Source organism: Micropterus salmoides, unplaced genomic scaffold (assembly GCF_014851395.1).
Source record: "Micropterus salmoides isolate LMB-PRFRI ecotype aquatic unplaced genomic scaffold, ASM1485139v1 Ms_hic_scaffold_7, whole genome shotgun sequence".
NCBI classification, from domain to species: Eukaryota; Metazoa; Chordata; class Actinopteri; order Centrarchiformes; family Centrarchidae; genus Micropterus; species Micropterus salmoides.
Window position 1 is genome coordinate 34,934,125 of NW_024044459.1, and position 15,458 is coordinate 34,949,582.

At 41.5% G+C, this 15,458-nt stretch overlaps 1 protein-coding gene across 1 annotated transcript; it reads left to right on the plus strand.

The window, feature by feature from the left end:
- The first annotated feature begins 2,175 nt into the window (after nucleotides 1–2,175).
- On the plus strand, nucleotides 2,176–15,185 carry LOC119891186 (AP-3 complex subunit mu-2-like). Its single transcript, XM_038702546.1, is given in 10 exon segments — nucleotides 2,176–2,316; nucleotides 3,853–4,130; nucleotides 4,225–4,396; nucleotides 5,325–5,462; nucleotides 8,901–8,986; nucleotides 9,239–9,372; nucleotides 9,531–9,694; nucleotides 9,697–9,737; nucleotides 9,891–10,035; nucleotides 13,527–15,185. Coding segments are annotated over 9 exon segments (1,254 nt in total). The 5' UTR covers nucleotides 2,176–2,316; nucleotides 3,853–3,857; the 3' UTR covers nucleotides 13,628–15,185.
- Nucleotides 15,186–15,458: the final 273 nt, after the last annotated feature.

The window sequence follows — 15,458 nt, forward strand, 5'->3', positions numbered from 1 at the left end:
CACTTTGAATACGGGACATTTATAGTATTTCTACACTGTGGTATTTGTACTTCTACTAAAGTAACACTTTGAATACGGGACATTTATAGTATTTCTACACTGTGGTATTTCTACTTTTACTAAAGTAACACTTTGAATACGGGACATTTATAGTATTTCTACACTGTGGTATTTGTACTTCTACTAAAGTAACACTTTGAATACGGGACATTTACTTGTAACAGAGTATTTATTTCTACTTTAAGTAACATTTTGAATACGGGACATTTATAGTATTTCTACACTGTGGTATTTGTACTTTTACTAAAGTAACACTTTGAATACGGGACATTTATAGTATTTCTACACTGTGGTATTTCTACTTCTACTAAAGTAACACTTTGAATACGGGACATTTATAGTATTTCTACACTGTGGTATTTGTACTTCTACTAAAGTAACACTTTGAATACAGGACATTTACTTGTAACAGAGTATTTATTTCTACTTTAAGTAACATTTTGAATACGGGACATTTATAGTATTTCTACACTGTGGTATTTGTACTTCTACTAAAGTAACACTTTGAATACAGGACATTTACTTGTAACAGAGTATTTATTTCTACTTTAAGTAACATTTTGAATACGGGACATTTATAGTATTTCTACACTGATAATATTACTTTTACTTATTTAGGCATAACACTTTGAATACGGGACATTTACTTGTAACAGAGTATTTATATCTACTTTAAGTAACACTTTGAATACGGGACATTTACTTGTAACAGAGTATTTATATCTACTTTAAGTAACACTTTGAATACAGGACATTTACTTGTAACAGAGTATTTATATCTACTTTAAGTAACACTTTGAATACAGGACATTTACTTGTAACAGAGTATTTATATCTACTTTAAGTAACACTTTGAATACAGGACATTTACTTGTAACAGAGTATTTATATCTACTTTAAGTAACACTTTGAATACAGGACATTTACTTGTAACAGAGTATTTATTTCTACTTTAAGTAACATTTTGAATACGGGACATTAATAGTATTCCTACACTGTGGTATTTCTACTTTTACTAAAGTAACACTTTGAATACGGGACATTTATAGTATTTCTACACTGTGGTATTTCTACTTCTACTAAAGTAACATTTTGAATACGGGACATTTATAGTATTTCTACACTGTGGTATTTCTACTTCTACTAAAGTAACACTTTGAATACGGGACATTTATAGTATTTCTACACTGTGGTATTTCTACTTTTACTAAAGTAACACTTTGAATACGGGACATTTATAGTATTTCTACACTGTGGTATTTGTACTTCTACTAAAGTAACACTTTGAATACGGGACATTTATAGTATTTCTACACTGTGGTATTTCTACTTTTACTAAAGTAACACTTTGAATACGGGACATTTATAGTATTTCTACACTGTGGTATTTGTACTTCTACTAAAGTAACACTTTGAATACGGGACATTTACTTGTAACAGAGTATTTATTTCTACTTTAAGTAACATTTTGAATACGGGACATTTATAGTATTTCTACACTGTGGTATTTGTACTTCTACTAAAGTAACACTTTGAATACGGGACATTTATAGTATTTCTACACTGTGGTATTTCTACTTTTACTAAAGTAACACTTTGAATACGGGACATTTATAGTATTTCTACACTGTGGTATTTGTACTTCTACTAAAGTAACACTTTGAATACGGGACATTTATAGTATTTCTACACTGTGGTATTTGTACTTCTACTAAAGTAACACTTTGAATACAGGACATTTACTTGTAACAGAGTATTTATTTCTACTTTAAGTAACATTGAATACAGGACATTTATAGTATTTCTACACTGTGGTATTTCTACTAAGATCTGAGTACTTGTTCCACCTCTGCAGGCCCATCTGAACCGTGTTGCAGGGCATCTATTGGTTTGAATGGAGAGAAAATCCACAAGATGAAATCTGATACTGGAAACAAAATGTCAGACCAGCTACGTCTTACGGCCAATCAGCGGGCAGCTGTGCTGGTGTTTACTGTCGCTCTCCCCCCGTGGTCCAATCGCAGCCAAGTCACGAGTCCCCAACTTCCGCATTATTAACCTATCGCTGTATTAAGTAGGCGGGATATTCCAGGTTTCTCGCATTCTGATTGGCGCGCTGCGCTTTTCTATCCCTTCTCACTCCCGGAGCTGCTGCGCCTGACGGGAAGCGACGACGGCTGCTGCTGCTGTTTAATCTCTCAGCGAGGAAGAAAAGGAGGGCGAAAGGCGAGACGAACACGTAAAACCCTGTCTTCGGTAAGTCAGGTGCAATTTCAGAAGGCTTCGAGCGGCAGATTGTGATTTTACAGGCAGTCGTTTTGTAAAGATGTATTTGCGTCCCGTGCAGCAGGTGACGCGGCTTTTCCTCTGTCATGAGACCGCGAGGCAGCAGGAGGGTCTGCTGGAGCATCTCCTGTGGAGAGACGGAGGCCTCCAGCTGCTCGCGTGCCACATCGCGATCTACTTACCTGCTTTAATGCTTTAATGCGTTAATAATCACGTGCAGCATGTTCTTGCAGAGTAATGCCCGCGTTTCACTGGATATCTCTGCCGCATATTTAATGATTATTCCGGTGTCACGTTACTCAGCCGCCGTAATGTCGACGCTAACTAACGTAAAGGTAAAGCATCACCTGATACCTGCTGGCCTCTCTGTGTGGAGAGAGCGATGCGCCTGAAAAACAAAATCGACATTTAGGTTTGTTCACATAAGCCATTCATGCACGTGTTGCTGTGGAAAAGTTTGCACACCCCGTCAGTTTTTATTGACATGTGAATTATATTTATATATCTTCAGTTTCAGTTAGTGGGCGATCGATACGGGTTTTTCCTGTATTAAGAAAAGTCATTTCATTATTCCCTGCAGATTGCAAATTAATCTACATGTTATTTTAGCCAGTAATGTGTTCTCTCAGATGGAGGTTTTATTAATGAATGAAAGAGAAAACATACTGTGGGTTATGCTGCAGGATCAGGGGTTCTCAGAGTGGGAGGCGGCCAAACAGTTCCTGGGGAAGTGGGAAAAATATTACATTATCAAAAGGAGGTCATATAGAATAGAGATATTATATTATATATTATTAAATGCCTTAGGACAGACCTTTTTATGTGTTTGGTGTTGTCTGAAGTTATTTCCAACAGCAATATTGGGCTATATGTTAGAGAAACTAAATAAAGTAAGGGGGCACCTCTTCCAAGGTTTGTCTGAACACCCTTGCTGTAGATTTCAGAACATGGGAGAAGGGGGTACAGTTAGTCAGAAGTGACGTCATTCAGCCGCATTAGTCTATATAATATAACAACAGATATATTTAACGCTTAGCCAGCATTGGTGTTAGATTAGATCTGCTGTCATTTAGTATGGGAGAAATGTGTTAATGTTTCGAAAAAGACGACTGTGATGGAGGACATTTAGGGCTCCAAACTAACTTTTTCAATGCAGATCATCTCAAATTGCCAGATATCAGCCAAAGAATCGGTTAATGGCTTGTTTCATTGCGTGCACATGATGATAAACATACACGCGTTGAGCACAGAGACCCATTCTCTGCTGTTTAAGTAGGGACGTTGTTTGACCAGAGCGTAAAACTCCCTTTTATCCAGCAAAGAAATGTGTCACGTGTACGTGCGGATGTGCATGGAATTACTGTTCTGTATGCATGTACTTTATTTTCTGTCCTAACACATGTTAAAGTACAGACTGAGCTCAGTTAGAGGTTTTAAAATGCCCTAAAAGATCACCGTTGAATAATTGAACGGGTGCTCTTGTTTTCTCTTATCATTCGCCTCCAGCCAAAATGATCCACAGCCTGTTCCTAGTAAACGCCTCGGGGGACATTTTCCTGGAGAAGCACTGGAAGAGCGTGGTCAGCCGCTCCGTGTGTGACTACTTCTTTGAGGCCCAGGAGCGAGCGACTGAGCCGGAGAACGTCCCGCCGGTGATCCCCACGCCGCATCACTACCTTATCAGCGTGCTCAGGCACCGCATCTACTTTGTCGCAGTCATCCAGAGCGAGGTGCCGCCGCTGTTTGTCATTGAGTTCCTGCACAGAGTCGTCGACACGTTCCAGGTTCTTGCTCCCTTGAATTATTCAATGCATGCTTATTTTGGTTTGAGTGACTCATATCTGAGTTTAATACCCTGCACGTGTTCTTTGTTCTCAGGACTATTTTGGAGTGTGTACAGAGGCTGCTATTAAGGACAATGTCGTAGTGGTCTATGAACTACTGGAGGAGATGCTGGACAACGGCTTTCCTCTGGCCACAGAGTCCAACATCCTCAAAGAGCTCATTAAGCCTCCCACCATCCTCCGCACAATGGTCAACACCATCACAGGTGCAGTCAGTTTACATGTTAACCGCAGTGGCACTGTAACATTAAAAACGGTTTGGGCACGTCATTTAGAGGATAACTAAATGTTCAGAATATCATTTTAGTTAGGAAAGCGGGAACTATTCTAGTTACTTTTTAACTATGGACCAGAAAGCAGTGAAGGCTTTAGGGCGTGAATACCTTGTGGTTGATAAGTCACTAACATGGCAACCTGTCGATCATTAAATTTTATTTTAAGCCTGATTTCCACTAGCCAAAATCAGCATCCCAGTTAAAATGACAGTTAACATGAATTATGGATCCACCCTGCTAACCATGCTAGCTAGTGCCACGCTCTCGTCCAAATATGGTCACTTCCGATCACGTCTGGTTCCACAAAACCAAGCTGGCGAGAGCCAAAATGCCAAACTCGAGGCTTTAAAACGGTAGTCCACAATCCAACAGCCGGCAAAGTCCACTTCTTTTTATACGGTCTATGGTTGCTGGACAAATTAGTCCCATTTACACTTACGTCACTCTATGTTGAACAGTTATTACATCAAGTTGTACAGGTGTTTACACAGTGGCATGTTAAGGTGTTGTGCTTAGCTTCAAACTCCTGTTAGCTTTTTATATGCAAAAAAAAAAAAAGAACTGGGTTTTCAGGGATTGCTGTTGACGTCATGTGCTGTGTGTGCACTTGTAATTAGACAACACATCCATTCAAACCAAGAGCTTTAACACGAATGTTTTGTTCATAGACGGCAAGCCAAGATCCCGTTTCAGATAATACGTATAATGTGTATAAAGTCTCGAATGCAACAAAAACAACACTGCATTGAATCATAACAAGATAATCGTCTGAGTTATGGCAGGAACCACTGCAGCAGTCTCGTGTCTGTGTGTCGTGTAAATGTTGTTGTTCTTCATTTGGTTAACGTCTGTGTTCCAGGCAGCACCAACGTCGGCGAGCAGCTCCCTACAGGCCAGCTGTCAGTGGTGCCATGGAGACGGACCGGAGTCAAGTACACCAACAATGAAGCCTATTTTGACGTGGTGGAGGAGATCGATGCTATCATCGATAAGTCGGGTAAATTGCACTTTATTCAGCCACTCTGTTAGTCGTGACTACATTTCTCTTAAGGTTACTGATTGCTGTTGGACTTTGTCAAGAAATTGGTGAGAAAAAACAGGATAAAACATCAGTTATCAGGTAGCTCACCTGGTTGATGTTGACAGCCTTATAGAGAGCCAAAGTCCCTTCCTACTGCCCCATGGGACCTTATTTTATAAAATATAAGAGTCAACTAATGTTTTGATCCTGTTTGAATTGAGCCCTGAATTACACACTTGATGTTCGTCAAATTTATTAAGTAAAGTGAAGTAACATTTAGTTTAGTGTGAACTACAGTACAGGCCAAAAGTTTGGACACAGCTTCTCATTCAATGCGTTTTCTTTATTTTCAAGACTATTTACATTATAGATTCTCACTGAAGGCGTCAAAACTGTGAATGAACACATGTGGAATTATGTACTTTACAAAAAAGTGTGAAATAACTGAAAACATGTCTTTATATTCTAGTTTCTTCAAAGTAGCCACCCTTTGCTTTTTAGATAGCGCTGCAAACCCTCGGTGTCGCCTGAAATGGTTTTCACTTCACAGGTGTGCCTTGTCAGGGTTAATTAGTGGAGTTTTCCCCCTTATTAACGGGGTTGGGACCATCAGATGTGTCGTGCAGAAGTCAGGTTGATACACAGCCGACAGCCCTATCGGACAACTGTTAGAAATCATATTATGGCAAGAACCAATCAGCTAAGTGAAGGGAAACGAGTGGCCGTCATTACTTTAACAAATGAAGGCCAGTCAGTCCGGAAAACTGCAAAAACTTTGAATGTGTCCCCAAGTGCAGTCGCAAAAACCATCGAGCGCTCACATGAGGACCGAGGAAAGGAAGACCAAGAGTCACCTCTGCTGCTGAGGAGAAGTTCATCCGAGTCACCAGCTTCAGAAATCGCAGGTTAACAGCAGCTCAGATTAGAGACCAGCTGAACGCCGCACAGAGTTCTAGCAGCAGACTAGAACAACTGTTAAGAGGAGACTTTGCGAATCAGGGCTTCATGGTTAAGTAGCTGCTGGGAAACCGCTGCTAAGGAGAAGCAACAAGCAGGAGAGATTTGTTTGGGCCAAGAAACACAAGGAATGGACATTAGACCAGTGGAAATCTGTGCTTTGGTCTGACGTGTCTTGGTGAACGGATGGATTCTACATGCCTGGTTCCCACCGTGAAGCATGGAGGAGGAGGAGGAGGAGGAGGAGGAGGTGCGATGGTGTGGGGGTGCTTTGCTGGTGACACTGTGGAGGATTTATTCAAAATTGAAGGCATACTGAACCAGCACGGCTACCACAGCGTCCTGCAGCGACATGCCATCCCATCCGGTTTGCGTTTAGTTGGACCATCATTTAGTTTTCAACAGGACAGTGACCCCAAACACACCTCCAGGCTGTGTAAGGGCTGTTTGACCAAGAAGGAGAGTGATGGAGGGCTGCGCCAGATGACCTGGCCTCCACAGTCACCGCACCTGAACCCAGTCGAGTTGGTTTGGGGTGAGCATCTGTGGGAACTCCTTCAAGACTGTTGGAAAACCATTTCAGGAGACTACCTCTTGAAGCTCATCAAGAGGATGCCAAGAGTGTGCAAAGCAGTAATCAGAGCAAAAGGCTGGCTACTTTGAAGAAACTAGAATATAAGACATGTTTTTAGTTATTTCACACTTTTATGTGTTCATTCATAGTTTTGACGCCTTCAGTGAGAATCTACAATGTAAATAGTCATGAAAATAAAGGAAACGCATTGAATGAGAAGGTGTGTCCAAACTTTTGGCCTGAACTGTACGTCACCAACATGTTAGCGCTGTAATGCTAAGCTAACATTCATTGCTTGCTTGCTGCTAGCTAGGCAACTTAGCTATGTTCCACGCACAAATGGATTTCACCAGTGGCCTGTACTACGTAGTGAGGTCACTGGCTTACTCGGGTAACTCTGTGACGTCGGGTGTAAGTTCCCGATTAACTCGCACTACGAAAAGGTGGATCGGTGTTACACGAGGTCTGTTGCCATGGAAATTAACGCTGAATCTCTAAACAGCCGGGAGCAGGTTATATGTTCGTGGTGAACTCGAGGTGACCCTGTCTACGTGGACCACACACTCCACATCTGTACTCGGTGTTGATGATGAGAAGCAGGATATTAATACACACCGCTTGATAAAATATTTTAAGGTTTGATCCTGACTTGTTTCACTGGGGCTGCAGCTGAAATGAAGTTGTTTTTAACACAACAGCATTACGTTCAAACAGCTTAATTTGCCTAATTAACAAGACAGATCTTCATTGATAAATATTTTCACATATTTAGATTGATTATTTTATGAGGGTTAATAAACCGAGAAAAAATATCTTGGATGAAAGTGTGAAAGAAAAAAAAAAAAAATCCAAAATCTCTCTGGTGTTTTCTTCTGAATACGCCGCAGCAAAGTCTCCAAGGTGCATGATAATAAAGTGTTGTGGGCTAAATACTCATGATTATTTCCTCACTGCTAAATCTGATTGCAAAGTCTAATATAACTTTCCACTGCATGCAGACGTGTGTGTGATGTTGCAGCCTTGCAAAGTGAAGTGTCTCTCACAAACGTATGACTGTAATATCAGAGAATATTCAAGATTTTTACTTGTAGATTAATCTTGGAAATTAAATTCTGTCTCGGATTATTACCCCTCTCCGCCGGCTCCTTTTTTTTTTTTCTATTACAATGGAACTTATGTGCAGTCGTACCTTTACGGATTTATCATATTGCACATAAAAGAAGAGCCCATAAAATACATAATAGAGAATTAGCCTAAGATACGAACACTGTGAAGATAATTACAAATTTACTCAATGCGATGCCAACAAGCCTCCCTGGCTTTGTCAGCCGCCACGATATTAGATTTAGCCGTTAACTTGTCTTTACATTCATCATATCCTGACACAATCAACGTGCATTCTTCTGGGGAAAATACGGCGCGTGCGCTGTCTGCACGGCCGAACACGCCCCTTTCATACGAACGCGCACCAACTCTAATTAAGTTAACACCGACCTGTCAACCCTGAGTTTGCCTGATAACCCCGAGTTAACTCTGAGTAGGTTGAACTCCCTGCGTAGTAGAGGCCACTGGTGAGTTTAATCCAACGACTCCTGGTCCTTTTGATCACATCATCTTCACCTGGAAGCTCTTTGGCGTTGGCTGCAGTCACTGAGAGAAACTTGTACAATTTTACTACAAAACAGCAACTTTCTTGACTTGTGAGCACAGAGTTGCAAATGTAAAGCGCGTACCACAAGGATTGAGTCCTTACCGCAGCAGCCCGGGTTCACAAACACTCCACAGTTACTAGCGTCTGCTTTCAAAACTGTTTTGTTGTTCATTAATGTTTTTTTGCTTTCTGCTAATGTCTCCCATCATCTCCTGACCCCCCCCCCTCTCAGGCTCCACTATCACAGCAGAAATTCAGGGAGTTATTGATGCCTGTGTGAAACTGACGGGCATGCCCGACCTCACTCTCTCATTCATGGTGAGATTCCTCTTTTCTTCTTGTGTAATGTCAATAACTGGACCAGCGCCTTTTTTTATGTGTTCAGTGGATCCACACAGAACATTTTGGTAAATACATACATGATTGCAAGTCAAATCTAAAGAGTATCAAATGAATCTCTGGGGTGAGAACTCGCAGACGTGTCTTCGGAAAGGCTTTGAATTAGCCCACGAGGTAAACATTGTTTAAACGGCCGGAAATACAAACCATCCCGGTCCCTCTCTCTCCCAGAATCCTCGGCTGCTGGATGACGTCAGCTTCCACCCGTGTGTTCGGTTCAAGCGCTGGGAAGCTGAGCGAATCCTCTCCTTCATCCCCCCTGATGGAAACTTCCGGTTGCTCTCCTACCACGTCAGCTCTCAGAAGTCAGTGCTTTCTTCACTCCGTTAACTTTATTATGGCAAAACATAAAGATGAAACACCCGTCGGCATTTTATCCAACGTCACATAACATTAGTTAAAAAAAAAAACATACGCTGCACCGCTGGCTCATGTGTTGTTTGTTGACCCGCTTCTTCTGCAGCCTGGTGGCGATCCCGGTGTACGTCAAGCACAACATCACCTTCCGGGAGGGAAGCTCCCAAGGGCGTTTTGACTTGACCCTGGGACCCAAACAGACCATGGGCAAGGCCGTGGAGTCTGTCCTAGTCAGCAGCCAGCTCCCCCGGGGCGTCCTCAACGCCAACCTCAACCCTCCCAGGGAACGTACACCTTTGACCCAGTCACAAAGGTACTTAGAAGTGACCCTCAGCTGAAAAACTACAGCTGAGGGTCAGGTTTGTTACGTGGAACGGTCCTCATACACGCCACAATTTTGCTTTGATCATGTGACCTTTTTTGAGATCTCATTGTTGCCGTCTTGATGTTTTGTGTTTTTGGCTAGTTGTTGTCGTGGGATGTTGGTAAGATCAACCCGCAGAAGCTTCCCAGTCTGAAAGGCACCATGAGCCTGCAGGCGGGTGCCTCCAAACCTGACGAGAACCCCACCATCAACATCCAGTTCAAGATCCAACAGATGGCCATCTCAGGTACGCACGCACGCACGCACGCACGCACACACACACACACACACACACACACACACACACACACACACACACACACACACACACACACACACACACACACACACACACACACACACACACACTCTCTCTCTCTCTTACACAGTCATGATTGTCTCTTTTCAGGAATTCCTTAATTTCTTGTAGGAATAGTTTTTCGCCTGGTTTACAGTCCTGCTGAATAGAGATGCACCGGAATGAAAATTCTTGGCCGAAGCCGAAAACAAATATAATGAAAAACATTCCTGAATACCGAACAAGGTCTTTCACATTTTTGTCCATTTATTTTGCCATTTTTTTTTACCCTTGCATAAATTAAATAGTAAAATTGAGCTATTTACTCAGTGTTTCCTACAGGATGTGGAGAGACTATGGTGGGGGGCTCCGAGGCCGGTAAAGTAAATTACATGTGTCCATTTCCTTTTAATGGACACATGTAACATGTTTTATACTTTCTGTGAATATAATCCAATTAATCTTATTTCCATACTGTACAGACGCCTTATTTAGAAAATCTGACGTTAACACGTGTTTCCTCCTCGCGCTAAATTCATCAAGTCCGACCCAGTTTGATAAATAATGTTGCATGTGGTTCTCGTATCGCATAACATGAAGACTTCACAGCCTCTCTTCAGGTAGGACTCTCATACTGCAACACTTGTCTTTGTAAAGAGATAAACTGACAGGATAAAGTCGCTAACCTGCCTGGCAGCTCGCTCTGGGCCGTTTCAGTGGATTTACCATAAAGGCTTGAATACGTGTGCACTCCAAATTTAGGTGCGGCTAGCTTAATCACCCTCTCATAAACGAGTGACGGAAACACTCAAAGTGGGTCAGACAGTTGGAGTGGACGTGCTAGGAGACAATTTTTGGGTCTTTCTCAGACACTTTAAAATGCTTCCACACTGCCAACATGTCAAAGTAACAGTTCGGTCATCAGGCTGAACACCGAAAGTGCTTTTTTTTGCTATTTTCGACTGATTAATTTTGGTTGCCGAACATTCGGTGCATCCCTACTGCTAAACTCTCACACTCAACAAACCAGTCTGTTTTAGTCAGAGTCACATTGTTTTATATTTTGAATGGAGAATAATGTGATCTGAGCCCCCACCACAGGGCCGACCGGCAATCAGGAGCACCGCTCGCTGGACAATTGGGCCGATAAACCACATTGTGTTAAATTAGAGACAAAAAACGTTGTTGAAATCGATTGGTTATGAGCCTTGATCGACCGACCCGTTTTTAGTGTGTGGTTACTGGCCCAGGCGGGGAGGCGGGGCTGTTTTTACTGTGATTGATGTCAGTCAAATCACACACTTCACATCAGAACATAATGAAACGGTTGAAGCGCGGACCTAAAGCACTAGTGCAGTCATTGTCACGTGCATCAAAAATGCACATTTGCTAAAAAAAAACATCCAAAAAATGCAAAAGTAGTGCTGAAAAGTCGCTCAAGGCAGGTGCAGCAAAGGGCCTCAAAATTACAGACGTTTCTGTTGGTGCTGCTGCTGTTTCTGCCGTTGCATCAGTTGCAAATGAGTTTATGTTTGATTAGCTTAGAGACGAACCACAAGTCAGATCTGTTTCTGGTTTAATGATACAAAAACTACTGAAATGCTGATGGACTGCTGTATGTCTGCCTAATGATAACATTATGCACTAATATTAAATACTAATAATAATGTCATAGTTTATTCAGATACTAACATAATATCCTAATACTAATTACTCATCTAGGCTGAGGATAATCCTGCTTTTGAACAAGAAAACTTTCAAATGTGGATTTTTATTCCCAGCAAGCAGAGGCCTTAGAGCGCTACTTACATTTAATTTGGTCAAGGGTTTTCTGCTGAGGTCATTACTTTACTGAAGGAGCGCTAGATGGTGTTTCTAGTTTGGTATTTTAATGGCTCACTTTGTTGTACTTGCAACACACACACACACAAAGCTTTCATCACATAGCCTGCTCAGCTGATAACCACCTGACTGTCCTATGCAGTGAGCACTGTGACACAATCACCACTAGATGGCGCCAAATGCAAGAAAGACTCCTCCTTACATGACTTCCCATTAACAGTTATTCTCAAGTATAATAGTTTCTTACAGCAGTGTTAACTTTTAATACACATAAGTACTCGTTTTCATCTTAATGTATTTACATATATTATTATATTTGCTTTAATGATAATCTCCAGCAATAGAGTGACGTGGCTTAGTCAGCAGACCCTGATATTTGACTCTTCTTCCTAAAATCCTAATTTCACAACATGGAAAGCCATATGACTAGCACGCATTTGATGCATTGTCTGTTTTATTTTGCGGTTTTATACTAGCCCCTTTTCAAGTATTACTGTTAATTTTGACTTGCAGTCCTAATCTGACTTTCCTAAAAGTTAAAATTTAAGAACAAATGTTGCTGTTCTGAAGAGATCGCCAGAATCCTCAAAGACTCTTTCAAGTTTCTTTCATTACAGATTTGATTTTTAGGCCCCATCCATACTACTGCGTTGTTGTTTTTAAACAGAGACCTTTTGCTACGTTTGCATCTCCCTAAAACGGCAAAAACGAAGACCTAAAACGGAGAAGTTTGAAAACACTGACCCCGTTTTTTTGTTTTAAAACTTTAGAAACGCAGACGCTCACGCTTGGTTCTCTGATTGGGTCTCATCAGTCATGCAAAGCAGAAACACGATGCTACTGACAGAGCTTTAGTTTTGGTATTTTTATTAAAACATTTTGAACCGTGCAAACAACACTTGTAGCCTACACATGTACGCAGATTACTTTGCGACAACATCCAGTCTGTTTTCCGCCGCCACAGCCGCTTTTAACTCCCGTGTTAGGTTCAGAAACAGTCCCAGCTCATTATTGGTCCATGCAAAATAAAATCTGGTGTGGTTCTTCGTCTGTATTTCTTTTTTCTAAATGTTCTGTAACTACGGAGTAGGCCATCTGCTTCAAGGTTTATGCCCAGGGTAGCATGAAGGTAGCATGAAGTGACTTGTATGTCCTAGAATGAGCTAATTATTAATGGTTTGTTCACATAGCACAGCTAATATCTTTGTTTGATTAGGATAAACTTTTAATTGCGCTTCAGACAGAATATTTTTTCATCCAGACGGTTTAAAGAGTCTTTAAGGATTCTGGAAGTTAAAGTGCTACGTGCTGAACGACCACATGGGGTTTTCAGATTTGACCAGGTTTATCTTCTTGGGAATATCAGATGCTCTGCGCTGTTGATGTTGGATCCAGGCGGTGTAGAAACCTCATGCTGATACTTCATGTAGCTGCTGTAGCCTAATCAAATCTCTCTGGAAGGCCCGCATCTTAAACATCATCACTCTGAGTCATCCTCAAACATTTAAACCAGATCTGTTCTTGTCCAAAAACTCAAGGTGATGTGCTCATCACACCATGTGTGCAGAGAAATGATTGGCATTTCTGTGTTTCAACAGGGCTGAAGGTGAATCGACTGGACATGTACGGTGAGAAGTACAAACCTTTCAAAGGCATCAAGTACATGACGAAGGCTGGCAAGTTCCAGGTGCGGACATAAAGACTGCTGCTCTGTGACCACAGGACCAAACCACCACGAGACTGAGGGGGGGGGGGGTGGGGAGTTGGTACATTCCCTGTGTATATGCATTTCAGGATTTCTCACAGATATCAGAGGCTCCTTGTAGCAGTAAAGAAAGGACCATTGCACATAGAAACGTCCAGTAATGTCCAGAAAACTGGCCTGAGCTTTGATGGAGTGTGGAGAGTTTCCACATCTCCGTCCAAGCTGAACGCAGGCCAAACCCAAGCAATCCCAAGATAGATTTCTCCTGAGATATAAAATAAAATGTGTGTACTGGCAACAGCATTTTTCACCCATCATTTCAATCAAAACCAATCCCAAGACGTGACAAGTACGGGCCAGTTTGTGTCACTCCAGGCTCCGTCATGTTCAGACATAAATTTCCATCTCTAACAAACAGGCTGCAGTCTGCTGCTGTACGGTTTCAGCTGCAGGTATTCGGTTTGAAAGTGATCTGTTTGTCTGGATAGATGTGTGCTGGTGACTGTTTGGCACGAGCTATTGGATATCGGACTAATAGCATATCAGAGTAGATCTTCCCCCATAATACATTGTGGCAGCATGAGCTGTATAGTGTGACAGGAAATCAGCATTTTTCCACATCAAAGGCGTCTGCGAGATGAACAGCATTGTCTTGCAGCACAGTAGTGCACCAAACTGAGTCAAGGGACTACTGGGGGGTGATGGGGTGGATGTGCTGTAACGGCTATAAATCAGTGGGACAGATAAGCATCAATTCTAAAAACAAACCTACAAGTAAAAATGAGCAGCATCTTAAAGGATCCCACATTTACAGATTCTTTTCTCTATACCTGTATTTCTCTTCCTCTGTCCAGTTTTTCTGCTTCCTTTTCCAGAGTTTATCTCTTTGCTTTTCTGTTCGTTCCGTTCTTGCGCTCCTCTTTGCGAAAATGTGATGATTTGTTCTGCAGCGCTGGAGTCAGCACACTGAAGCCGTCCTCAGTCATGCACTTTCACATCTGCTGGTACTAACGTTTCCTTTGTGATGATTGTGAGATGGATGCTGAGTGACTGAAGCTGTTTTATTACCACAAAGGTTTCTGGGAGAATTTCAGGTACATGGCTCACCTGTTGTTGTCAACTTGAATTATTATTTATGAAACAAAACAAAGGATCTGTGTGCTAATGTCATGTCGTGTGTAAAATGATTCCCATTTCTGCATACTGGCATTAAATTCTTAAACGTGTTAACTCTACAGCTGCTTGTTATTTAACCCGATTATGACCAAACAGTAATTTCCTCCTCCTTTTTTTTGTTCTCAACATATAGAAAAAGATTTTTGCTCCTGTCAGTTTGGTGCTGAACGCTGTGATCCAAATTCTCACTGCAGAAACAGTATAATTATCTATTTAAAAACTCAAATTAAAAAGAATATATTCAGTTATGTGTTCCGGTGTAATGGCCAACTACCTCCTGAGGGAACGGTGACGGTTTGCATTTTGTGTGTGTTTGTTAAACAGCCTCCAATGGAGTGTTATAACGGTGTAAAAATAAAGATGTGATGTGTTATAACTGAGCGTTAACAATGATTATTCAATGTGTCATACTGTCCTGTTCATTTCAGTTCCCAATATTTCAACAGATGTGTATTGTTGCAGTTTTTAGGCATATGCTAATGTAATATGTAACGTAGTACTTATGTAAATGTACACAGAGACATGGTGAGATGCGTTACCCTAGGAGTTTTCAAAGTCCTCCCCTCAGACATGGGATTATGGGCAGACAGACACTCAACAGTAGCTGTTAGACATAACGTCAGACTAGTTTCCCCCAAACTACTGTATC